Below are 26,363 nucleotides of genomic sequence, written 5' to 3'. Positions count from 1 at the left end.
TCGGTATCCAGAAAGGACGAAGGTTAATGCGTGGGCGTGGGCGTTGACAGCTGTGCTAGCCAAATGCCGCAGCTGAGGTCATAGGTCAGGTCGTGTGTGCCGCAAAGCTTTATAAAATCGAACGAAATTAAGAATTCATAGGCAAAGCGAATCAGAGCTAAATCAAAAAAGGCAAAACTTTCTCAGGGCTCACACACATTATATCGACTCAACGATGCCCTAGTCAGGGAGCTCAAGGAGCAAAAACATTTGGCCTGCTCCCTTGTCAAATATTCCCTCTCGGCTAATGGACATTTGTCTAGCAAAAAACAATGCTCAAGGACACGTGCCTTCCGGAAAATCCCCTCCCCCCCCAGCCGAAGTGCTCATGAAATGCGCATAAATCAAGGGGAGGCCAGCTCGTCCTGTGGCTTTGGCTCTTAATGAAAAATGAAGCTGAAATAATCATAAAAAAAGATGGTAGGAAAACAACTTTCGGGTGGCAGCCGGCAGCCGGCAGAGCGGAAATGTAAATGCCAAGTAAACTGTGACGCTCGTCGCGTCTTATTCTTTTCGCATTTGGCAACAGAAACTTTTCCCGTACCCGGACCCGGACACCCAAAAACCCGTATTCCAGGCCCGGACTTTTTGTCCACACTCGGAGATGGATTTGTCTGTTGCGTTGCTTCATTATGCGCAGTGCCAGCAAAGTTTGTCCACCCCTCGGCCCACTTTCCCCTTCCCCTTTCCCCGGGCTCCTTTCGCCCGGCTCCTCCGCCGAAAGGACTTTTGTTTTGCTTGGCCTGGCCCAAAGTGCTGCGCCTGCGATTATGCAGCAAAAAGTTTCGAAGCGCCGCCATTTTGCATTGCAAAGCGCGGGCAACTCAAATTGGGTTGCTCCAGAGTTATCCTGACTGAGCAACTGGCTGCACTCAGAAAATATCCTTTAAGTGCGGTGTTATTGGATCTAAACGGTATTGTGCTAGTGCAGGGTTTTTAGATATGTATTTAGTATAAAAATATTTTATTCAATTTAAACATTCCTCGAACAATGTTTCTCCTCAATGTTAATTTCTTTAAATTTGATATTATTATATGAAGCGGCTGTTTATCTGAAAAGGATTACCTTGATAATAAAGTTTATTTAAAATGTAAGCACGATTCCATTTAAAATATGATTTGGTTATATATAATATATTTATTTCGTTTACTAAATTTTGGATAAATGCATTTAATGAAACTAGAAATATTATTTATATCTAATCGACGTTTCCGACTATGATATTAAAAATATATAACATCTAAAGTAACACTTATATTTTTTGAAGTCCCCAAAGTCCTTAAAATCCACACTTGTCTTTCTTCCTGTGTGGCTGATGAACCGTTGGCTGCCAGCATTTTTGCGCTGCATTTTCCAGCCAAGTTGGCTAATTCTTAAGTTGCTTAAATATGTGCAAACATTGCGCGACAAATGTAATTCGTCTCCTGGCATTGTGTCCCGACCCTTAACCCCCTGAGACCCCCTGGGGCCGCCCTGCAACCACTCATCTAACATCGCTGCCACTGGGTTGGCAACTTTTCTAGTTGCGGTCCCATCATATTAGAATGCAGCTCCATTCTGTGCTGAACTTTCGCCACTGCAGCTCCGCAGTTTCTGTGTGCTTTCCCAGCTTTTCTTCATCATCCGACCCCTTGGCCGCCCCTCCGCCCAGCATTTCCTTTGTGTTTTCCTTATTTTTTGTCTCTATCGGGAAGTGTGTTTGTTATTGTTGTCGCTCTTGTTGACTGCAGAAGTTATTAAAGCTGCAGCCGCACTTTATTATTGTGAAACAAAACCCGAAACAACAACAGCAAGGAGCCGGGTCGCAAGTTTTCCCTGCTTCGAGTGTGTATCCTGGCACACAGACATGTGCGAGCTGGCATTGTTTATCTTTCACATTGTTGACACAACTTTTGCAGGATATTTCGAGGACCCCTACCATAGATATACACTCCGCCAGTGTGTGTGTGTGAGTGGCCGGGATATCATTTGTATTATGGTAATTTAATATGCATTAGCCAATGTCAGGTCCCCGGCCCAAATCGATTATTTTAGCAATTATTATAATTTCGAAACTGCGATGGCGATGGCGATGGCGCTGGCGATGGGCTGGCAAATTAAATTTGTTCCTCCGGCCAGATTTCCATATCCCCAAGTGCATATATGCAGGCCCGGTTGTATGGGCAAAATGGCAAAATGTAGCCACAAGTGACCTAATAATGTCGGGGGCACATTCGAAGGCTCCCCGTTCGTTTCGTCGATGTCAGAATGTCAACCAGCTATTTACATCTCTGTACACATGTTTGTGCCCATATGTGCATTGTGTCTGTGATAGTATTGATTTTTCATTTGACACATGGGTCGCACTTATCACAGCGCACACATCTAATGTATATATATACCATACCATGTTGCTGTGTAAATAGTGGGTGGACAGGTCAGGTGTGCTGGCGGTGGACGGGCGGATAAAGTTACATTACCAAAAATCGCATTAAAATTCAACAGGCTAAATTATTGTTGGCACAAAGTCAAAATGTTTGACACTTAATCCAATTTTAAATACATTTTGCATTAGCGCTGCAAGCCAAATCCACAGCGGATAAGTTGGGCCTGGCAGTTAATTAGGTACGAACTAGGTGGTCGAGCTGGCAGTATGGGCAGACCTCAAAGGATTTTATCTATCAGATACTTTAATTGGGTGTTGGTGGTTGGAAGTATTTTGTTCAACGCGAAAATTATATGAGGCTTAAGTCAAATATCATAAAATTATAATTTGACATTAAGGATTTCAACTGTTGAAATTCAATTTGGCAACTCAATTAAAATTAGGGCTCTACATTTATTTGATTTTTCATTACCTTACATTTTTGCAAATCCAGTTAATAATTGGTTTGTTAACTTAAAAATGTAGCTTTATATTTTTTGATTTCTATCTATTGGTTAATATATATTTATATACCAAAGAATAAAATCTGCCAGTCGGTAAATAACGATCTCTGCAGATAAACTAACTCAGGCGGGTCTCCTCCCCGGGGACCCTTCAGCATCTGTCTTCTTTTTGAAAAATATATTAAATGCCATCTCGTGCCATAAATTCATGTGGCTTTTCTGCGGCTAAGCCGGTGGCAGGATAAACACACACAGGCACTCGGAAAATCCCAGGCCACTTGACAGATTAGGAGCTAGGATATCGATGACAATTGATGGCGGCCCATTTTATTTTCCAACTCTGCTGGAATTTGTTCCGATCAAACTGTGAAAGTGAGTCGTAAAAATGTTTCATAAAGTGCAGCTGTCGACCGCTGAAAAAAATAACACCAAACAGGGCGAATAAATAGCTGCGCGCATGATTGACAATGCAAATTCATTGGGGAAATGTCTGCCGATGTTGTAAATTTTATTTTCGCCCCCACCCGCTAAACCGTGCAGCTGGCAGCCCCTGGCGAGTGTTTTCTTTGATGGCCTTTTCATTGAGTGCTCAACTAATAAAGTTTCGCATATGTGGACAAATATCACGTGCTGGGAATAAAATGAGTTTATGAGCGAATACAAAAAGATGAAATGGTGGTGGCAGTGCGGGGGCAACTAAAAAGTGTTTATGGTCCCCACTTTTTTATGGTTCTAGCGGCAACCCGGCCTGAGGCTCAAACTATTATAAATAAATTATCATTTGCCTAAGCCGGCACGAAGACACATTATTTTTTTGGGCAGCCATTTGCCTACCGCCTGGTCGCATGTTAATTTCGGCTTTAACTTGGGGCTTAAATTAAATCAACAGTGCCGGGAAAACACAACAAAAAATGGCCATAAAGCAAGTCGAAGCGGCAAACAAAGCCCCGGAACGGAGGACATTCATTGACATAAAACTTAAATTTTTAATGCCACCTCCCCGTGCTTTTCCAACGCGCTGAATGTGTGTCGTTTCAGGTGCAAGACACATAAAAAATAAATGAGCACAGTACAAGAAAAGCGGCGAGAAGGGAAAGCCAAACAAAAATACAAAATACAAAGCTGCACGGCGTGGAAAATAAGTGGAAAGCCACGGCGTGCCACAATTGAGCGGGTAAGGGATAAAGTCGCCGGGCGGTGGGTGGCGGGCGGTTGGTGCCCCAAAGGGGCGGCCATTGCCACATCCACATTTTCACATTTTGTCACCCAGCCGCGTAACTCGCGACAATTTTTTATGGCAAACAAATTTTTGTTTTTGTTTCGCGCTCAGCTCAGCGCCACAAACAGAAATCGAGCCGAGGGGCAGGGCCACAGGAGCCAAAGGAAAAGCTTTGCGATTCGCATGCTCCGCGGAAAAGGAAATGAAAACGTACTTAATATTTCACAAAAGCGGAGTGAAAGGCAATTTACAGAGTGAAGCGAAAGCGAGTGGAATATGACAGACTAATGGAAATTGAGGGGCGAATATTTGAGAAGTAGCCGGCAACCAGAATTCAAATTCAATGGAATTCCCCAAAGGGCTTGCGGGTTACCCAGCCGAGTGCCAAGTTCCGAATAAGCCGGGGGCTCATCAGTGCGCTACTCCTATAAATAGTTGCCCCATTTGGTCAGCCCACCTCCTTACAGCTATACACCAGGGAAAATTATCATAAGGTGGGAGAAACACTAAGTGGAGGTGACAAGAAGGGTATTACACTAATGGAGTGAGTTAGGCTCCTGTGCAACATGTTTTAACAGCTTTACCTTACAGATTAATCTTAATGTTGATCAATAAATGATACCCTAAAATCCCATTTTAGCAATAGTTTTCTCCCAGTGCTCGCATTCCGTTGCCAAGGCAACATTGTGGCTACAGCCTGTGAGCACCTCGAGGCCCTGGGAATGGTAACCGCAGCCCGACGCGACCAAGCCCACGCCCCCTCCTTGGGCAACCCCCTCCTTGAGTGGTTGCCACCCCCACAATCCGCCACCCCAAAGCTGCCAGCCCAGAGCCCCCACAAATGCTGGCGCGTGAGCCGCGAGAGAAGTCAAAAAATTAAATGCTATACGCAAGATTTGTTGGCTGCGAAGGTGGAATGTGGGACCCCAGAGGTCTTGGCATTAACCTGCAGGCTCCGGGCACCGGTGCGTATGAGTGATACCCACAAGGACACCCACACACACCAACGCTGTCTGCGTAAAGCGAAAAATAAATGTTACATAAGAAGCGAATGAACTCCAAATTGATTGGGGAGAGTGTGTGCGTGTGTGTGTGTGCCCGGAGGGGGGAATTATAAATATTGAAATAATTAAATTGCATTTTAATAAATTAAATGGAAGAGGGCATAAATATTTGAGGAGACAAAAGTGCGCCTGCCACGCCGGCTAACCTAATTATGAGAAAACCACTTAAGCTCCTTAATTGGACAAAGGCGAAAAGGGTCGACATGTGAGGGGTGGCAAATGAATGTGGTTGTTTTCTAGAAGTTTTCTTGATTTAAATTAAAGTGGAGAAGGTATCCCACTTTGAATCCTGTCCCTTTCTCCACCGCCTCCCGTAAAGACATGACAAGAAAATAAAGTGGGGAGCCGGAGCGAGGAGCCAGGCCAGGCCAATCCCTAATCCCAGGACCTTCCAACTCCCTCTCCGGGGATACCGATTCGTATTGTTGACTGCGCCGGAAATTAAGCGCACCGGCAGGAGGAAGTCTGCCCTAATGTACTAAAGTGAAATAACGTGTATGCCATATCTTGAACATGCGGATGGCACTGAACACAGATATAAATACAAGGAGACACCGTTGCAGATACAGATACAGATTTAGATACCTGGAGATACAGCTAGAAATACGGTTCCGAATGCAAATGCCGTAAGCCTGACACCGGCGCAAAAAAAATATCAACAAGTTCCATGCAAATTTCAGCTGACTTTTAACTTGGCCCGCACTGCAATCGCTTTCTCATTCGATCCAACTCCAGACAGTGACATTTATTCAAAATACCTAGTTTGGCCTGAATTTTCCGTTTCGGGAAAATTCACGTCACTCGCGCTGCGATTTCGCTTATGATAACAATTTGCCGGAGGGGAAAACTTTCGGGCCGCCGCGATGCCAATCATATGAGAGCAGGCAATGCCAGCATAATTTTTTCCAGCTCGACGATAAAAACTTTCTCCGGCCATAGAGAGAGAGCGGAAAATAGGGAAAATAGCGGAGGGGGGCGGCAGAGCAAATATGAAGCTCGGAAAAACAGTTTGGCGAAAAAAAGGCGACATATAATTGGAAAACTTTCGGTAAAAGGCGATGGCGACAAGGCAAAGTGTGAAGAAATATTTAAGTTCGTTCAAGTGGCGTGAACTAAATTGAAAAAAAACCAAAGCCGAAAAAAATAATAGCCTGGTAAAGGAAAAACTGAGAAAAATAGGGTCAGCTGGGAGAGGGTAGTTACCTAACTATTTATGGAATTATTGAAATGTCGATTACCTTTCCCGGGCCAATCAATACAACAATCGAAAGGGGAGAAAAAATGGCGCGGAAAAGGGTAAAACAGGCGGAGCAGGTCACACAGATTGATAAATATCGCCGAATGCATAATTTAATTGACTTTTATGGGCGCTCCGCCAGCAAGCCCCACAATTTACACCATTGTTTGTTTTTGCATATAATTTCAATTGAATTTTAATTGAAATTATGACGACTCCGAGCCGCAGCTCCACTGAGCCAGACTCAACCGGGCCGCACTGAGCCATTGTTTTCCTAACCGTAGTGCTTTGTTTGCGCGGCCGGGCAATAATTTCAGCTTGCGGTCACAGGGCGCCGTGGGTTTTCGTGGGGGAGTTGCTCTAAAGGGCGGGGGCCACTCCCACAATGGCAACCATTTAGCATATTAGAATATGCATTGTTTGCGCCCCACTCCGGCGCACGCAATGTGCGACCACCCAGGGGTCTCTGTGCCCAGGGACCCGTGCTCGAATCCTGTTCAAGGCTGGCCAGGATGTTCACTAATAGCCATCACTTAAATTTGGCACGGAAACAAAAGGGTACCAGGTACCCCGCTTTCTGTTAAAACTATTAAAATTTAAAAAAATTATTCGAACTTTGTAAATAAATAGGAGACGAAGGAATTTAAATGTACAAAAGAAGTTGGTAAATATATGTGAAATGAAAGACTTGTATTGTCAGGATACTTTGAAAAAACAAATAAATTAGGAATTAAACAAAAATAAATAAACTGCCAATTTCAATTGTAAAACAATGTTTTAATCCCTTTAGAATATATTACAAAAGTAGCTTGTGCAAATATTTGAAAAGAAATACTTTATGCCGACAGCATAATATTACGTTTGGCCAATAGAATAAAATAAAGTAAAAAAAAGTAAAGCTTTAATTAATTATTTGGAATTTTTTAGTTGAGCTCCTATAAGTTTAAACATGATACTTCAGCAATTTAAAGTGCCTCGAACTCAGTGTTTTGCATATGTTTTTGTTATAGTTTCCCCCTCAGCTCCCGGTGTAGTTGTACTTTTTCCTGTAGTTTATGCTTCGTTGGCAAAGAAAACAAATAAATAAGTTTCGGGCCTGGCCTGGACACTCGCTCACACATGGGAGTGTTTGTGTGTGAGCCTGCCTTTCATAAATTTGATATGTATGCGAATTCCTTTCGGCTTTGTGGTCGGGGTCCTGTTTTTGTCAAGCGAAAGGTACTCATACGACGCCACAAGGTTTCATCTCCATTTGCAATTATTTTATGCTTCCCATTTGCCATTTTGTCTTTAATTAGATTTCCTGCCCCAGCCCCTGCCCCGTCCTGGTACAAATTTGCACTTGCCTTTGATGGGGTTTTCATTAGCCTGGCTTTGCGTGCCCCTAGTTTGTCTTGCTGGCTGTTAATTCCACTTGGCCAAAAAACACTTCAAGCCCTCTTCGGCTGGCTCGCATGCATTTGCAGCTCGGTGTCATACGGCGACATGCACTCGGGGCCACGAAAACATGCTATTTGCAATGGCCATTTGCGCGACCATCAGTTTGTGGGGCGCCCGGAACTTTAATTGACCGCGCACGTTTAGGGGGCTCGGGGGAAGCCAAACACCCGGAAAACACGGGGAAAAACACGGAAAAATCGCACTCGCCGCAAATGGTTTTTGGCGCCTTCTCCTTCGCCTTTTTGCAGTCTTGGCCCAACTCTGACTCTGACACACGAACTTCGACCTGGGCGCTCCGAATGCCACTCGATATAAGGACTCGAATCTGCCGACCGACGACCGTTGAACACGTCCTTTCGCCAGCTCGCAACGATTTCAACTGAGTGGCCACCGACAGGAGCAGTTCGATTTGTTTATGAACCGTCGTGTGTCCTTCGGGCCGAGTCCTCGGAGCTCAAAGAACTGGGCAGCGGAGAGAGCTTTTTAGTCCACTGAGCGGGCTCGCGAATATCGTATGCTAAGAGAAAGGACCTCGACTCTCTGCTGCCCACGATAAAAATAAAAAGGAATTGAATTCTTGGTTTGATACTACTTCATTCTTAAATTGTAGCCCTATCCTTGACACTATTTTAAATTATGGATTTTCAGCATTAACATTATTTTACTTTTCTTAAATAATAAAAAAATAGACTCACAATTACAGTATGGTTTAAAAATATAAAATAGCGCATTAAAGATATTAAATACTTTGTTAATTAGTAGGATTTAAAAATGAAGGATATTTTTTGATCATCTCTGTTGTTTTCAAATAACTAAAAATACAATTAAAATTCCTAAATGATTTTTTTTTAATTGTTTATAATATTATAAAGTCCCTCAGTTTGTATAATTCCTGAAAATTAAAATATCAAAGATATTTTTAGAGGCCAGTAAAAAGGTTTAGTAAAAACAAGTTTGCCAAATCAGACAGCTTTACTACTTTACTGCCACAAAAATAATGTTTTGAGAAGCCATCCCTCTCTTGTTATATTTTCAAACGACTTTTGAGTCACAAAGAACCATCGCTTGATTTGTCAGGCCCAGTGTCTTTTGAAAAACCACATTGGAACATCAAAATTTGGAAACACCTGCTCCCGGACCGCCCCATCCGCCGGCTGCCCACCGATGTCTAAATTGAACTGAGTACGCCTTTCCCTAGCAGTCGCCGTATCCACCTACCGTATTCAAGACCCCAATCCCAGCCCGGGCACAACCGAAAGCCATCCCCATACCCATCCCCATCCCCAGCTGTCGAACAGACAGCCCAAAGACACTCCCGCTCCTGCTGGAGGTTCGCATTTATATGTGTGCGGTTCGCTTGGCCAACCGCAAAATTCTTGCCAAACAAAATAAAGAAAACAAGGAGGAGAACTAACTTGGGCCAAAGCAAAGCGAAAGCAGAGCCAAGCGGCAACGGAAATTGTTAACCTTTGGGGATATCAAACATTTACGATTGCGTGGCAGCGGCAGCAACATTTAAGTTTTTATCAGCACAAAATAAAGTTTTGGTTTACGGATTGTGTTCCTGTTCCCGGCCCCCGGCCCCCGTCCACCGCCCCCTTATCCGCATCCATTATTTGGCCCAGTGGCAGCCACAAGTGCCCAGGAGCCGGGGCGGCAGCAAATTGGAGGAGCAGGAGCTGGATCAGGAGCTGAAAGCTGAGGGCTGAAGACTGAAGGCTCGTCCCTGTTGATTCCGGGGCACGCAGAACTTTTATCCTTTTCAATTTCGCCCTTCTTGGCGAGTACTTTTGAGGGATTTAAATTTCTGTTTGCTGCCGGGCCAGCAGCGAAACAACCGTGGGAGCAGCGGCATCGACTTGCTGGCGACCAGGTGAGTTCCTTGTGGTGGCCTAATCGCGGCTTTGCCGACTTGGTCAGGCCACAATCAAATGCAGCACAATGCGATGGTCGCGGCCGATTTGACTTGCGAGCTTGGTTGGGATACACATATTAATGTACACTGGAAAAATTTGTGCCAATGAACAGGACAAAAAATTACCAAAACTCTTACATTTTTAAGAACAAGTGTTCTTGAAATTGAGACCAAATTGTTCTTGAAATTATTTTCATTTTGTATTTTATTTATTGAAATTTTCTCTAGACTCCAATGTTAAATTATATTTAACTCCTACTCAGCCGTCATGAAAGAGAAAAGGAGGAACCGCAAGTCCACCTCAGGTCCAGATCGCGAACAACCTGGATCATCGAATGCGGTTAACCCAGAGGACAACCCATCGGACATGGAAAACCAGCCGCTTTCCCCCGATGAAGATGACCAGGCTGTGCCCTTTATTCTAGTGGACTGCGCAGCCTATACAGTTCGCTCCGACCTGGAGGCAGTCCTCAGCCAAGTGGAGAAGGAGAGGATGGAGAAGGTGCAAGCACATATAGGGGACACACCTCAGTTGGAGGATGTGAGTCCACCACCGGAGTTGGACCTGCCCATTAACCTCAGTTCCCGGGCACTAGCTGAGCTCAAAAATGCAGAGGATGAGCGCCGCTTCCAGGAGGATTTGAAGAATTTCAGAGTTGACGGGGTCGATGCAGAAGAGGAGGAGAGAATGACCCTCAGTGAGAGGAACCTACTGCTGCAGACCACAGCAAACCTGGAGCAGATTCGCCTGAAGCTCGAACAGCTGAAGAAACTGCAGGAGGAGATAATGTTGGAATCGGAGGAATCGGTTCTGGAGCTAACTGCATCAGCTGAAGCTCCTGAAAGACCGGGTCTTCGCAGGGAGGGCACCTTCGACATTGAGCGTGATGATGAGAAGAAGGTAAATCATCCTGAAATATCCACAAAAGTATTAAGTAAAGTACAGAAGTCCATTCCAACGACTGAGCAGATCATCAGCCAGATTGGCGAACTCCTAATGAAATTACAGCTAAAGCAGGAGGATAGGAAGTTACTGACTGAGGGATCCTCTTACTCCTACATGGTGACTATAAAGCCTGCTGGAGGTGCCTCCAATTGTACAGTTCGTGCAATTACTAAGCTCAAATCCCGCGATTCGAAGATTGCCATTGAGGCCAAAAAATTGAAAACCTCCAAGGCTCCATTGATCAACATATTCTCCCCTGCTAGCCTAGGAGAAAGGCAGTCCTCGATGACCATGACCAACCATGGCTTGGATGAGAGCTCCTTTGGCCCAATGTCCCTGCCCGAAACCTCATCTTCGCGGGTCAAGTCACCATTCTTGCGCAGAAGAGCTTGCTCCTACCTGAAGGTTCCTACTCCTGCCAGATTCTGTCACGGCAAAAAAAGAGATTAAAACGAAAGAATTCCCTAGAATTTCTGTTGTTAATATTGGAAGGCTTTCGGTATAAATATATTTTTAATTACCAAAGGACACGATTGAAGGAATGTGTATAATCCAAGGGAATTGAAATGTTAATTAACGAGGTATTTAAAGCACTTTTTCATGCCAATGAATGGCCACCATTTGAAGTATGGCAAACAAGTGAACATTAACAAATTAATCAAATGAAGCAAAGCTCTGTGATACACAAACTGCCATTATATTTTAATAAATTCTTAATTTAAATTCAACAAATAATTGTAGATGGGACTTTGATTTTAAAAATGATAGATGAAATAAAAATACATTTTTTACCATTAAACATTATCTTACACATCCCAATAAATTTTTGCATTGGACAAGCAAATAAACAAGTGCTTTTAATTGATTATATGCAATTTAAATGCATTATTTCGGAGATGTTATCAACATTCACAAGTTCAATTAGGCTGGCATCCGTTATTCAGATTAAAATATTTTAGTTTCAGGCAAATGGCCAACCACTAACCCAAAGTCATGCACCTTTTCCCCGGGTTTCCTGCCATAAAAGTTGCATCTTGGCCACTTCCTGGCGGAGTTGTCTAATTGCAGGGCCACGCACTGTCATTGCTCATTTCCGAGCTGGCCTCGAGTGCGTGGTTGCCGCTCATTTTGTTCGGTTTGCGCAATTGTGGCCAAAGTGTTTTCAACTTTCCTCTGTCATCTCGCCCGAAGGTCGAATCTGAAGTTTTCCTTCGCCCAGCACCAAAAAAGCAGCCACTCTTGGGCTGGATTTTGGTGAAATGTCGGCCAAGTGCTCGGCCTGGCCTGTGCCAGTTGGCAGACTGTCCTGCTGCAGGACCTTAAAACCAGTCCTGCCTCTTGTCATTTGTCGTTGGGCAGAAATTGCAAGATTGACTGCTGGCTGCAGGGGGCCAAAATGGGGCGGCGAGGAGGGGCAAAGTTTTCATTAGTTTTAATTAAATCCCAAGCAGCATTTCCATGCGGCACTGTGTTCTTCCGAGGCTTTGTCAATGAGTTAGCCCCAACAAAACCGAATTAAAAACACATCAAAATTAATGACACTTCGCCCCGGGGAGGCGGAGCTGGTCGAAAGGAAGTTGGTTGCCAACATCCACTGCCACTCGAAGTGCGGACAACATTTGTGCAATTTATTTGGCCGGCTTTTTGCGGAACTTCTGGACGCGCGCGCATGTTGCTAAATAAATTTCATGATTTACTGCAGCCATACGGGAAACGCGAACAAGACAGCGGCAGCCGAAAAAAAGCACAAAAAATGACAGTTGCCCGTGGCCACAGTGTTTATATAGTTGTCGAGTGGGCGCCGCCCATCGGCAGGGCATGTACATGAAATTTGCAATTAGATTTGGCGAAAAGGCAGCCGCAACATCCGCCCGGCGTCCCAGTTTCCAGTTCCCAGCGCCCAGCGCCCAGTGCCCAGTACCCAGCGCCCAGTTCCACTAGCAACACAGGACAACCCACTTGGTGGACGAGTCCGGGCGAAATATTTAATGCGGAAAGTTTAATCGCAATAGCTGCGGCATCTGCAGCGGCGCATTTCCGGCATTTGTTGGTTTTTAGACTGCATTTCCCGGCAGTCGCAGGATCTGCAGCACAGGACATGGACAGCGCGGCGGCTCATGGTTGACATCATCAAATTTGATGCCCGGCATTTACTGACCGCCGCCCCCTGTCTTCGGGGGTTTCGGAAAGGATGTCGGGTTGCCAGGATGCCAGGACGCACTTTCACTGCGGACCGCCAGCCTTTGAGCGGCCAAGAAATTAAATAAATTTTTGATTAGCCAGTTGGGTCCGCTTCTGCACGAGTTGCGCGCAGCCACATATATATAGTAACTAAGCCTGGTTTTTGGAACGGCGGAGATTTCCCAGGGATTTGCTTGCGCTCAGGGCGGTGGCTTTATTTTCTGGTCGCCGCTTTGAAAGTGGGCTGATTAGCTTGGTAGCTGCACTTGCAGTGGGTCAAATCGGCAGTAAAGGCAGGCGAACGAGGTCATCATTAAATCATGAGAAGATGTCTAGTGAAATCTCAAAGAAAGTTGTCTAAAAAAGCTGTTAGCATAACCAGGAAACTTATGTATAAAGAAAAACTTTCACTGTCTTGATGAAACTTTTGAAAACATTTTAATAAAAGAAAGAAAATTTGCTTAAAAATCGTTGTGATACATACATATTCGGCTAAATATTTTAAGATAAAAAATTTAAAAAAAAATAGTGCTTAGTATTTTTTAAAAATTTTTAATTAAATAAAATGCAGAACTGGCGCTCAAAGTGATAATCGGAACATGTTTTTCGCCAGTTCCAGCATCGCTAATTGCCGCTCGGCTAATTGGGAAAAGCCCGCCGCGAGTGGGCGAAATGAAAGCCAAATAAATGTGCCACGCAATTAGAATGCACAACAATAATTACATAATAAATTCGGGAGCGTGGTGGCAGCTGCAGCAGCGGCATGCAGTGTCTTCCGGCGGCAGCTGCCACGAAATGTAAATGGAAATAAGTGGCAGGACGCCTTCGGCCCTGCTGCTCCTTGTTGGCGACCGCGTTTACAAATGCCTTCGACTAGTTGAGCACTTGATCAGCCAGAGCCAGAGCCAGAGCCAGAGCCAGAGCCAGGGCCAGAGCTTCCCCCATCCATTGCAGTTCCTGCTTCTGCTCTGGCCCGCGTGTGGGCGACGACGAGATTAATAAAATTTATTATCATTGCGATAGTGGCAAAACAAACTGAACGCCCCACACATCCCACAAGTATTTATGTGCCTGGTGCTAAAACCAGCTGGGAGAACATATCAAAATGAAGTAAAATTCATTTTACAACATTCAGCGCGAGCAGAGTGAGCCGAGGCAGGCGGCGGGGAAACTGGAGCGCTCGAATGCAAACCGAAATTGCAAATGCTTCTGGGCTGCCAGCGAGCTGAGGGCCCAGTGCCGAGAGCTCAGTGCCGGCAATCCGAGCTCCGTTCCCATCTGCATCCTGGCCAGAAAGAGGAGCGCCGCAGGAGCCGAACGGAGCGGAAGTTCGACGCCCAAGTGGCAGTCGCGATAATAGCGCCCTGCCATGTGCGCTAAAGTATTAGCATATACTCGCACACACAACCGAGAGCTAGAAGAAAAACTTTTGACTGCAGCGGCGCTATCAGGAGACACATAAATATGGGAACGAAGGCGGGGCTTGAGAAGTGCACTCGCAGAAAGTAGTGCCGGCCCATAAATACACCACCAACATATTTATATTTATTCGTGGGCAAATAAAATGTTCCACTCACTGGTAAGGAGGCAGTAGATGCCTTGGCTAGACTCGAAAATAAGTTTACATTTAAATGGGTCAGCTCGAGTGGTTACTGAGGTCGTACACTTGACCGAAACTATAATTTACATAAGCAGTTTAGAAATAGTAATAAAATTTTAATTAATAATGCTGTTAATAGTAAGAAAACAACATGGGATATTTTAGTATTATGTAAGTACCTAAAAATGCTTTACAATTTGTTTTGAATATATAAACCCTCATATAATACTCATATATTCTTAGGAGGCACTACAAAATCCATCATACAAATGTAATATAATTGCACACAGTGGACATTTTCCTTATTTAATTTTAAAATATTTCCACTTCAAGTAATTTTAAAATAGGTGTTTTTTTCGTTTTAGTAACTTTTCTCTGTGCTTTTGAAAGGGGTGCCGGGATAGTGGCGACTTCCTAGGCAGATATATGGAGTGTAAAAGTGTCATTGCCACGCCCAGCGGCCATTACCCGCCCAACGCCCACTGCCCGCTGCCGACGGCTGTGGAACTGCAACAGAGTGGAATTTGAATATTATTGTCACCCACACACAACGCACCACCAAGCGGCACACTCACCCACTGGGCCGTGGAGCCATGGAGCCATGGAGCCGTGGAGCCATGGAGCAGGCACGAACACAGGTTTACTTGGACAGACATCGACCTGGAGAGCAGCAAGGAGAAAGAAGCAGGACCAGAACCAGAACCAGAACCAGAACCCGAACCCAGTATTTAATACTGTTTGTGCAAAATAATAGCTAGGCCCCCCAGAGAGTGAGAAGGCGCGGAAAGGGGGCAGAACGCCCCTGGCGGTGCCGTAAATTCAAATTAAGTCGCCCAACTTCCTGACAGCTAAAATCTTGGTAACAAAAATGTGCAGAGGAGCCCACAGGAGAGATCAGCACTGCACTGGGCCACACTGCGTATGAGTGTTTCCGTTTCCGGGCTAGTGCCTGTGTGTGTGTGTGTGTCTACACCCAGACCCCTACACCGCCTTGCCAGTGTGTGAGTGTGTGCCTGTGTTAGTTGCCAGTTTGTTGAGCATCACACGCAGTTGGTTTTGAATTTATTGCCGCAAAATGCAGCAGCGAAGGTATTCCCCCGAAGTGCAGATGGATTAAGTGAGCTCCCTACACACACACAGTGTGTGGCTATGATTGCGTTTCATTTTAATTAAATACTTTGCCGGGCTCTCGTAAAATCGCCAAAGGACACAAAATGTCAAGGCCTCCGGCCCGCTTTCACCTTGCCGGCGAGGCAGCCCTGCCTCATTTTCCATTTCCCATTTTCCACTTCCGCCTGCCAAGGCCCCAGCTGCGTGGTCAACTTTCATTGCTGCAATTTGGGGTCATCATTGGAATCAATAAACGCCACCAAAGTGGTTCAAAGTGCGATTTTAAGGTGGGGCAGGGGGTGAAAAAGAGAAATGGCCAGGCACTTTCCCCGCACCAAGCCCAGAGAAAGTTGAAAGATTTCTCCCCAGTCCGGCAAAGTTTGTCTGACCAGGTCGGCGAGCTTGCCGGGCGGGAGTGGTCTGAATTATGAACCCCTGACAGGAAAGGTGCGGAGGGACGGACTTGATAGCCCCGTGGCAATTTCGCTGGCACTCGAATTAAAATAAATTAGAAAATCTCCGGGAAGTGTTTAAAAAAGAGAAGATCAGGGTAATAGAAAAGGATTTTGAATACATCTCGGGCATCAAGTTAAACATTTTATGGGACACTGCTTCCGCTGCGCTTGAGACTACAATCGATTCCTGAGCTGATTGCCCGCTGCCCCCGGGCGCTTAATAATAAAACTCAATTTCATTCTGCGCCCCTTTGTGCTCCTCTTACTCGGGGGCTCGGCCGGAAATTTGAAGCCAATTAAAAATGCATTCAACGGCAGCGCCAGGAAATAAGCGGCAAAAGAAAAATGCAGAGACAAATTGACAGGCCGGCGCAGGGGGAGAAAGTCCGAGGAGAAATGCCCGGGACACTCGACAGCGAAAGCTCAAGGACATGGCAGAGGAGGAGCAGCAGCAGCAATGACTCCCCCCATTGGAGGCCCCGCCAAGATATCGCCGCCGATGGGGCCAGTCCATTTTTCATGGAAATAAATATGATTGCCGGGTGATCTGTTCAATCAGGCAAATGGACCAAATCGAGTATTTCAATCAGCGCCGGGGGTCGGACCACAAATATCGCCGGCATTGCCACAAAGGCAAACACTTGACGGGGGCATTAAAAGGATTGCCGTGCAAACAAACAAAGGACGGGCGCGGCGAGTGGGCGGGTGGCTTTTAAATCCGTGGCCCTCCAGGCGGCGGGTGTGAATTTGCCGGAAAAGTGCACAAGAAACGCCACTTTACATGCCAAATCGTAAATATTTTGCCATGAAAACAGCACCGCTGGCTGTCGGCCTGGAGTGTAGTGAAGTCGTTTCATTTCAGGCATTTTTTTTACCATTTCCCGGCCTTTTTTTTTGCCTGTCTTTTTGTTGTACACCCCACCTGTAAAGGCAACTGTCGCCCCAGCCAGTGGCAGTACGCATCGAGTGTGAATGAAGTGCGCTCTTGGGCGCTTTGCGGCGTTTTGCCGGAGTAGGAAATGAAAAACACTGGAATAATACACACAGCACTGAAATGCCGCTCCAAATGTGTTTTTTCTCTGTTTTTAGCACACTTCTCTATGACACTTGGTGGCCGGCAGGGTGGTGCTGTGGAGGATGCTCGTCGAGCAGGTCTCCTAATGGCAAACGGCGGGTGCTTGATGCTATATGAGGCCAAGGGATACCCCGTGATCATGTAATACCCAAGAAATAGGTATCATTTTAATATCTTAAGCAGTCATGAATTAAAAAATATATATGTGATCCTAACATATCCTAAGTGAAATAATGAAATTTGGAAGAAACTCTCGAGGTTTTTTGTTCTAGACATTCTTCATAATCCTTAACTCGCCTTATTAATTGGTATATACTTCTTCCCCCTCTTTAAGTGCTTATAAATATTCCTTAATACCTCACCATCAACCCCTGACTCCATAAAACACCACCAAGCACTAGGCGCCCAGAAACTGACACCTCATAATTATGTGATGCCGTTTTTAGCAGCTAAGAGCTGTGCGTTACCCCGGCCCCAGAAGATGAAGGCTCTGCCGCTGGCAGTCAAGAGCAGCCGGGTGCAACATAATATTCAAGGTGGCTTGAATACCGGGCGAAGCCAGGGGATACAGCTGGATAGACTGTCAGCTGTGGTCGAGCTTTAATTGTGGCTGCCACAAAACGCCTTAAGGTGGCTTTGATTCGGGCAGCGAGAACCGCCGTTGCCGGGTAGCCAGGAGGAGGAGGAGAAGCAGGAGGAGGAGTCCTTCCGGATTTTATTCCCCGCACATACCTTAACCGTAATCAATTTATACGCCAGTGTATCCGAGGAGGCAGCCTCGTGGAACAAAGAGCCCCGCCTGGGGACAGGAAGTGCATCTTGGCCCGGCCAGCTGGCCGAGATCCTTGGTCTTGGCCACGGCCCTTTCATGCTGTTGTTCATTTTTGACATAAACATTATGATGCATTCGGTTGAGTAATTTTTATTGTATTTTTTCTCGGTTTTTCTTGGCTGGTTTTTCTGCTGGGCCAAGCCAAACCCCCAGCCGCCCGCGGGCTGCCTCGATGTGTACTTGGGAAAAGGCTGCCCCTTTAATACAACCAACAATTCCTCAGAGCATTTGCGGTCATTTTGCTTTTATTAAAAAGCACGCAAGGACCCTCGAGTGCGGCTTTTGCTGCAGTTGTTTATTATGTGCAAGATTTCTGTGCTGGCAGGGAGAATTATTATTATTATTTTGCCCATACATTTATTTATGTGTGTGCTGTGTTCCGGGCCCTTTACGCACAATGAGGAATGCACAATATGGCCGGGGGTCCACACATTGTCCGCTCGACTACAAACGTTTGCTTATTCTCTAATCAAACAAAATTCAATCACTCGAAATTCATTGCATACTTTCCAGCAGTCGCCGAGAGGGGAGTTTGGGATGATTTACAGTGCCTTTATTATTCAACATGCATTTAAAGGACTTGTGCGAAGGACTCCGGGGACTTGGCTTTTTTGCGATTTCATTTTGTTTGATTACTTGTTGTTCTTGTCGGGATTTTGTTGTCTTATTGTTTCCTTGTCGATTTTGTTGCTGTTGTGCATGCATGTTATTGTGTATTTCCTTGCTGGCTTTTGCGTATGCAAATCCCCAAGAGCATCGGCCAACTGGCTGGGAGATAAGTGCATTTGTCAGTCATTCAATCTGCGTCCCACCCCCTCGGTTTTTGGAGCAGTCCAAGTCCTAGTTGCCGAGTCCTTGTCGTCGCACGCTTTCCTCCTGGGTGAAACAGCAATTGTTTTCATTGATTTCGTTTCAGCAGCTCCCCTTTTTCCATGCCAACCAATCCCCATGTGCTGACTTGTTGATGGCCAGCTATTTGATGGTATATTGAGCTGGCAGCCAAGCGAGTGTGACTAACAAGCTGGCTGCTTATAATTCCCCGACGTCGCCCTGCCAGTGCATCCCGGGTAGGGAAGAAAAATTGTGAGCTCTCGCAGTAAATTAAATAGAAAGCACTGGGGAAAAATGGATTAAATTATATTGGTTCTCGGCTGTACGAATGTCCACATTCAAGCTTTCTATGTAATTTTAATTTCCAAAGTAAGTGAGTCTTGCAAAGTGTGCACTTATTACCTTTTCCCGCTTACCGTTCTTCAAAAGATATCTTTTCCGACTGCCTAAATATTTTTCCCAGTGCACTGCATCCCGAAAGTGCAACAAAAGCATTTAGGGATGCTGGCTTGTCATAAGCACCAGCTAATGTTGAACTGTTGTTAGGGATAGCATCCTGTGTGAGCTTAGCCTTGCCTGTGTGTGTTTGCGTGCTAAGGGGATGCAACACAACTCTAATTATATTTAATGTTTTTCAGTCAAGGACGTGCGGATGTTGCTGGAGGAGCAGGAGCAGGAGCAGAAAGACCGTGAGGATCAGGAGCAGTTGGTAAGGCGTCTCCCCGCCCTCTGGCAGCCTTGTGAGTGCGAACGTGTTTACGTGCGTGTTTACACATAATACTTCCATGCTTTTATTAGTGGATTAATGTCGGCTCCTTGGACCGACACACTTGGCCCGGGCCTCGCACTTTGCCCAATTGGGTGCGGGCGTCCAATTAACTGGGCATAAATCAAATTAACTCCGCTCGTGCCGGCGTGCCCGGCAGATTCGACCGATAGCCGCTGACAGGCGGCATTGATTTGCCAGCTAATTGCCAGAAAGGATTATGCGGCTCTTACACTCGCAGCCCCGAGGCACAAAAGAAGCCTGAATCAACAGACCAACGGGCAGATAAGACGCCCACAGACCAGATTCTTTGTTTCCTTGTGTCCGAGAACAAAGGCAATGCCTAATGGCAGATACATGGCCGGGCCATAAATCTTTAATGGGGATGTCCTGCGACACAGGATTAAAGCTGTTTTAATGGGGGAACTTTTCCCAGGGCTTACACGACTCATCAATCTTCGATCGATGTATATTTGGCCCCGACTGCATATCCTAATTATGCCATGGGCCGGTTTGTGATGGAATATGGTGTTGATGTTACGTATACGCCCCGTGAAGGGATTTCGAATTTGCAATGCAGCCGGCGAACGGAATGGAATATGTGTGGCAGCCAGGTGTCGCAGTTTCGGAATATTTGACCATTCTGGGAAGGGGGCTGAACCTGCGGTCGAAATGTTTACACATGTCAACGTGCGGTTAGGTGTGTTTATGATATGCGCCATTATGCGAATATGCATTTTAAATGCCACCCCCTCAAAGGGCGGAACACGCATAATGCGCTTAAAGGTGCGTATGTGCTTTGGGGTTCATCGTGTGCATAATTAAAAAGCAAACAAAAGAGTCCGGCCAAACCGTAAAATCGAATGCATAGGAGAGTCAGTACATCAGAATGATTGATGCCTATACGTGTCCTGGTATCTAGGTATCTATGGCATCTTCTAGCTTTGGGGAAATGCAATTAGCTGCTTGCTAGGCGGTGGCGCGTAAACTTTTCCCAGCATCTGGCAAAGTTTCGTTAACAGAAATTGAAGCAACTCGAAACTTGCCAAAATTGCTTTTATAATGCGCCGCTTGCCACGCCCCCTCGACTAGGCTAATAGGGCGTGAAATGGCGCGGAGAGGGGTGTGGATGGAAAAATTAAACTCCGGCCCCCAGCAAGTGTGGCAAATTAAATTCAGTGCATTTCTCAGCTGCCTCGGCAGCGGCACAAACGGCAACAAACTGTCAACGGCAGCGGCCAAAAAGGAGCTACTCCCCCCGTGCAACACATGCAGCTTCTGCTGCAAGACCGCAAATAAATTCAGCAGCAGGCAGTTAGCTCATATTTTCCGGGGACCGCAGGATACACACTTTCCCAGCCAACCGACCAACTTACACACATGCCCATCCATTCAGCAGGAGTGTTAGATGGCTCCCTGATTTCATTCAGTGAAAAATAAAACATTTTCGCCAACAAACGGCATACAAAAATGGCTGAAATTATTTATTTAAATTTTTCGCCAGCCCTAAATGACAAATGGAAGGACTTGATTGCATTAATCACGGCTAAGGAATTCTGGCCAGGCCATTCAATCTCGAGCAGAGGCCACAACTTCAATTAGTGTCTATGGGGCACAAATGAGCAAATCGATGGAGTCTCGATAAATAGATAATGCCATAATATATGTGGAGGCAGCGAGTGGATGCCACTGCACAATTATTTGCCTGTGACTTGTCACTTCCGGAGGTCCTTGCTTAGCCAGGTACACAATGTCGGTGATTAAAATTGCCAGCACTGGCTCAATTATTGCAATTAGTTTGCCAGGCGGCGCTGCGAGGCAAGCTGCTGACCCAGATTGTGTTGCCAAGTGGGACAATTAAATCGGAGACAAAGTCTACTTAGTCAGGGTCAAGGCTCTGCCGTTTATTATCCCGGCTAATGGGCCTGCTAAACACACTCCTAAAATGGGAATTTATGTGTGGCCGTAGCTACTGCTATTGCATATTCGGGCCGAAAGTATTCACCATAAATCTCGATAACTTGCATTTGCATCTGCCGGCTGCCGAGCGGCCTTCCACTTGGACGACTGGCAAACTGTGGCAGCCGCGTGCACTCAGCTAAATGAAAACGTGCCCGATTTTTCCAAATAGTTTAGTGCCAGGCAGCATGAAGCGTGTTATTTTATCTCCACCAGAGAGTTTCTGTGTGTGCTTGAGCCAAGCAGCCGCATAAAGTAGTGAGCAGCAGCGGCAGCAAGATGCCGCAAAAGTAAAGCAGGTTGCAACGGCAGCAGACGAGCGTGGCATGCCAAGCAGGAAAGCGGGAGAGCGGGAAAAGCCCGTCCAAGTCCTTTATACACATTTCTTTTTTGTTGGCCCCGGCGAAAGTGTTGTGGCAAGACAATGTCGAGCAGAAGTTTAAAGCAGCTGCTTCCTCCTTCCTCAGACGTCCTGCCATGTAGGTCGGCTGTATGCCGGGCTTAATTTGATCATTTATCAACTGCGAGATGCATGAGCTGGCTGCCAGCGGCGATTCCACATTCTGGCTGCCCTACCCCTTCCCAGGGAACCCCTTCCCAGGGAACCCATTCCACAAGACCCTCAGACAAATCTAAACAGGCATGTAATCATTTCAGCTGAGGTCTTAATGCCGCAACGCAACGCTGACACTGCCTGCAGTCATAGTCAGTAGTTAAAGTCCACATATTCCTTTGGCTTTCTGTTGCCAGCTTTCAGTTACCAGAAACCAGTTCCCAACCCCTTTCCCATGGCATTTGTGTGTGCCAGCACAACGCGGCGTATGCGCAATATTTAGAATGCAAGCCCGCTTTGTTGGCACTTCAAGGAGCACTTTCGAAGGGCTCTTGCGGCTGCAGCTAGGAATCATGTGTATATGGTAGCGTTGATTAAAATTTATAACAATCCCTGCGTCTAGACATGACATTCCATGGTTTTATGGGGGGTATGGGGACGCACTAATGAATTGAAATAAATAATTATGTGCAACATCGGGCAATGCATTCCATTTGGGAGCAGGCGAGTGCATTAAAGATTTATGGGCCTGGCCCAATCACTTAATTTGTTTCTGTCGAATGGCAGCTGCAGTGCGTAGAAGTTCTATGAGCGAGATGGGAAGTGATATAAATTTAATTAATTTTTTAATGTTTGTTTAACAAAAGTGGTACGAGATTTCAGTTCTGATTTATTTCAGCAAACATAAATGCTTTATCTGCCTAAGAAAACACCCATATTAACAAGATAACAATTTTACTATAAGTTTTCAATATCAAATCACCCTCTACCACTATTTTGTAAATTTAACCCAATCTTGAAGATCCTCGTTTATCCTTTTTTTATAAAACTTATGCTAGTGGCTGTCGAAAGCCAGCTATAACCCACTTTATTGAAAACCATGAGCTGCTTGATTTTGTGTCAGTAGAAACCACCTATAGGTGAGCTGGTTTCAAAATGGTGTGGACTTCTGTTTACGGCCTGCTCCTCCCGAGCATTTCATTTAATTCTCGCCACTTAACTTGAACCCCATTCAGCCAGTTCCGCCCCAGAACCTGACCCCCAAAATGCTCAAAGTGGCCGCCAGCGCGTCAACATAACATTTTTCGCTTTATAAATATTTGATCGCTTAAAAGCTGGCAAGGACCCCAAACCCGTTGGAAAAGCAGGAGAGTTGCAATTACAGCCGAGAGCTCACGGCTCCTCTGGCTGTTTTTGCCTGGTTTTGGCCTGGCTCTCCCTGCTGCTTTGGATGTTTTGGCCAATTTCCCTGTTTTCGCCGGCTTTTCCGTTTTCAAGGGGAACCGTGGCGGGGAGGCAGAGGCGATAATCGCATGAGGTTGAGCGCTTTATTGGCCCCGCTTATGCTCATAAAAGTCGGCCAGCCGAATGGACTGAGTGCATCCGATTCGCACGCCAGAGATTTGGGGCGGCTAATTGGAATTTGTAGCCGGCAATTAGAGACCTCGCAGGCCAAACACGAGCAGCAGGCAGCAGGCAGCAGGCGGCAGGCAGCTGACACTTTAAGGCCATTGAGGATTGCATTTGCGTTTGCATTTCGCCGGTCCAATAACAATAATGGCAACCATAAGAGCCAGGAGCCAGTGGGGCGGCCAGCTCATCCTGCGACCTTCCAGCGGCCTTAGTTTGGCATTAGTTTGTATTATCCCCGGGCGGGGGAGGAGCTGCCCCCAGCCGTAATACTGTTATTGCTGGCATTATTGCGCTCAATGTGGCACAAAAGTTGCCTGCCACAAAGTTGGTGCAGAGCAGAACTTTCAGCCGTGCCTGCTTGACATATAAATTTTAATTTCTCGGCTCGAGTGGAAAGTGCCAGCGGAACTTTGCGGCCAGCCGCAGAACACAAAACACAACACACAGCACACAACAGAAGCCAAAGGCAAACACACAATCAGAAGCCGAAACTAAAGTTGCATTGGCCACACTCGAGAGGAGAGCAGCTGGCTCTGGAAAAAAGCCCGGTCGGCGGTTCAAGGCCGGGGTCCGAGCTCAGAAGCTGCGAAGCCCCACCAGCCAGCATCAATTTATGAGGCAACACCACTGGGATGGCAGTGGACCCACCAACAACAAACTGGCAACTGAAAACCCAAGCCAAAAACCCCACCGACAGACAGACAGCCCGCCAGCGAAACGTAATTTATTGAGTCTGACGCTTGTCAGCGGCGTGTGAAGTGGCTGCCAGCAGCAGCTGCCAATTTCTGGGGGCCAGACCCCGTCTTTTGGGCCAAGTTTACGCTTAGGCTGCCGCACCGAACCCTTTGACAACTTTTGGGCCCGAGCGGAAATGAAAGGCGATGGCAAACATTTGCCGAAACTATAGGTGGGGCCGTCAAAAGTGGCAATGCCTTGATGGGATTACCAAGTTAACAGTTGGCCTCCCAAGCGGCTAATTCCACAGAGAAAAATCCACGCAATTAATCAATCAACACAATGTTTAATTTAAAAAATATCTTGTAACGATGGGTCCAAAATAACAATTTTTAGATTTTAATGCAGATTACGAGCTCAACAAGGTATGACATTCCGTATTTGGACATCAGTAAAATATTTTTTTAGGTTTTTTTCTTTTTGATAGGGGGGTTTTGTCACTTCATTTTTTGAAGAAATGGGTCCAAAATAATAATTTTCTGATTTTAATGCAGATCGATAGGAAATTTCATTACGAGTTCTACAAGGTATGACATTCCGTATTTGGACATCAGTAAAATATTTTTTTAGGTTTTTTTCTTTTTGATAGGGGGGTTTTGTCACGTAATTTTTTAAAGAAATTGGCCCAAATTGAAATTTTTTTTATTTTAATGCAGATTGATAGAAAATTTAATTACAAGTTGAACATGGTATGACATTCCATATTTAGACCATTAGTTATTTTTTATGATAAAAAGCAGGGTGAAAATAGGACCTCATGGCTTTTTGTGTAACACAATTTTCCTGGGTTTTCTTGATTCTAACATGGCTATAGTAGAATTAAAAACTATTTGAAACAATTTTATTATACGATAAACAAGTTTATTTTGAATGCCTATCGATACTTCACTTCCTATAAGAATGGCATATGAATTGCAAACTGGGAAATTGCCTTAAGTTATACAAAGAAGGCAGAAGGAAACTTATTGTGTTGCATTATTTTTTCTCTGTATCACATTCCGTGGAAAACGGAACCGGAAAGGGAGAAGGACACATTAAAGGCGCCCCACCTTTCCGGCCCCGTCAGCCGCTATCTTCGTCTGGCGAAGGCACTCCTCTTTTTGCTCCGCGCAGGAGGCACATCCTCCAGATGTCTTCTGCCGTGAAACAGAGCCCGCAGCCAAGGCGAAAGACAACTGCGGCTTTTATTGTTTCCGCTGTTGACATTATCACGGCAGCGACACCTGCCGGGCGGGCTGGGCGAGCGTTTTATTGTTTTGCGCCTGATGCAATGTGACAGCCTGCCCTTATTTCTTCGCCATTTGCTTCCTCGCGTGCGAGGACATCAGGCGTTTGCACACAGCTAACAGCCAACAGTCAATATTGCGCATACGCCGCGTGGCTCCATTAAGATAATTAAAAGCCGTCGAGTCACGCTGCAGTTGGCCAAAGGATTAGGTCGATAAAGCGGGCCAAATGCGGCAACAAGTCAGCAAGGCGAGGAAGTATCCTAGGGAACGGCCAAGACGCTCTATTAACCAACTGCCGCTGAATAATTAGACAGCTTCCGCTTTCGTTTCCGCTTCCGGTGGCGCCAGCTCGCATAAATTACATTGTCATTGGCCCGAGGCGGGGAAAAAAAGACGACAGCCTTCAGTTGAGAGGTCCTTAAAAAATCAGAGTAGCCCAGCTGCTGCTGCGGTCTGTTTTCCCAAGGACAAGGAGAAGTCGGCGAGTCGGCAAGCCGGCTTTTGTCATCGCCAGTTGGCGGCAAATTGTGATTTAGTGCGGCGCATTTCTTTTCAGCGCCCCGCGGTCCGAACCAAAAGTGCATAAATATTGCCGGCTCGAGTTGCCGCATTGATATCATTTACATTTCCGTCGGAAGCGTTTACACGACTGTCACTGCTCTTATTTATTATGCATTCCGCTGCCATTGAAGGCCCCATTTTTATTTTTTGCACACACTCCACTCAATTGCGAATGCACAATGCTTGGAGGGCAAAAACGCTAACTGGAATCCATCTAAATTACTTTGGAACGATGATTGGATGTCGATTAAAAAGATGGCAAATTGAGCACTACAATTTAATTACCAAAATTGACGGCGGCAATTTCGGCCAAACTGGAGTAAATTGCCCGACC

The 26,363-nt window shown here is 45.8% G+C and overlaps 1 protein-coding gene across 2 annotated transcripts; it reads left to right on the top strand.

Annotated features, from left to right (window-relative positions):
- Positions 1-8,935: 8,935 nt before the first annotated feature.
- LOC108024395 (uncharacterized) lies at positions 8,936-11,257 on the top strand. Of its 2 annotated transcripts, XM_050889010.1 has the most exons (3): positions 8,936-9,741; positions 10,047-10,684; positions 10,754-11,257. In XM_050889010.1, exons 2-3 carry the CDS (start codon positions 10,052-10,054, stop codon positions 11,177-11,179), a joined length of 1,059 nt encoding a protein of 352 aa, XP_050744967.1. In that variant the 5' UTR covers positions 8,936-9,741; positions 10,047-10,051; the 3' UTR covers positions 11,180-11,257. The 2 variants fall into 2 exon arrangements, with proteins under 2 accessions (XP_050744967.1, XP_016949795.1); XM_017094306.3 differs by having other exon boundaries at positions 8,937-9,741; positions 10,047-11,257.
- The last annotated feature ends 15,106 nt before the right edge of the window (positions 11,258-26,363 follow it).

Source organism: Drosophila biarmipes, chromosome 3R (assembly GCF_025231255.1).
Source record: "Drosophila biarmipes strain raj3 chromosome 3R, RU_DBia_V1.1, whole genome shotgun sequence".
In the NCBI taxonomy this organism is placed as follows: domain Eukaryota; kingdom Metazoa; phylum Arthropoda; class Insecta; order Diptera; family Drosophilidae; genus Drosophila; species Drosophila biarmipes.
The sequence above is the reverse complement of the archived record's forward strand: the minus strand, read 5'-3'. Positions and strand labels throughout refer to the sequence as shown.

What these genes read in the sequence shown, in the direction of transcription:
- LOC108024395 (XM_017094306.3), top strand. Translation starts at nt 10,052, where the DNA reads ATGAAAGAGAAAAGGAGGAACCGCAAGTCCACCTCAGGTCCAGATCGC.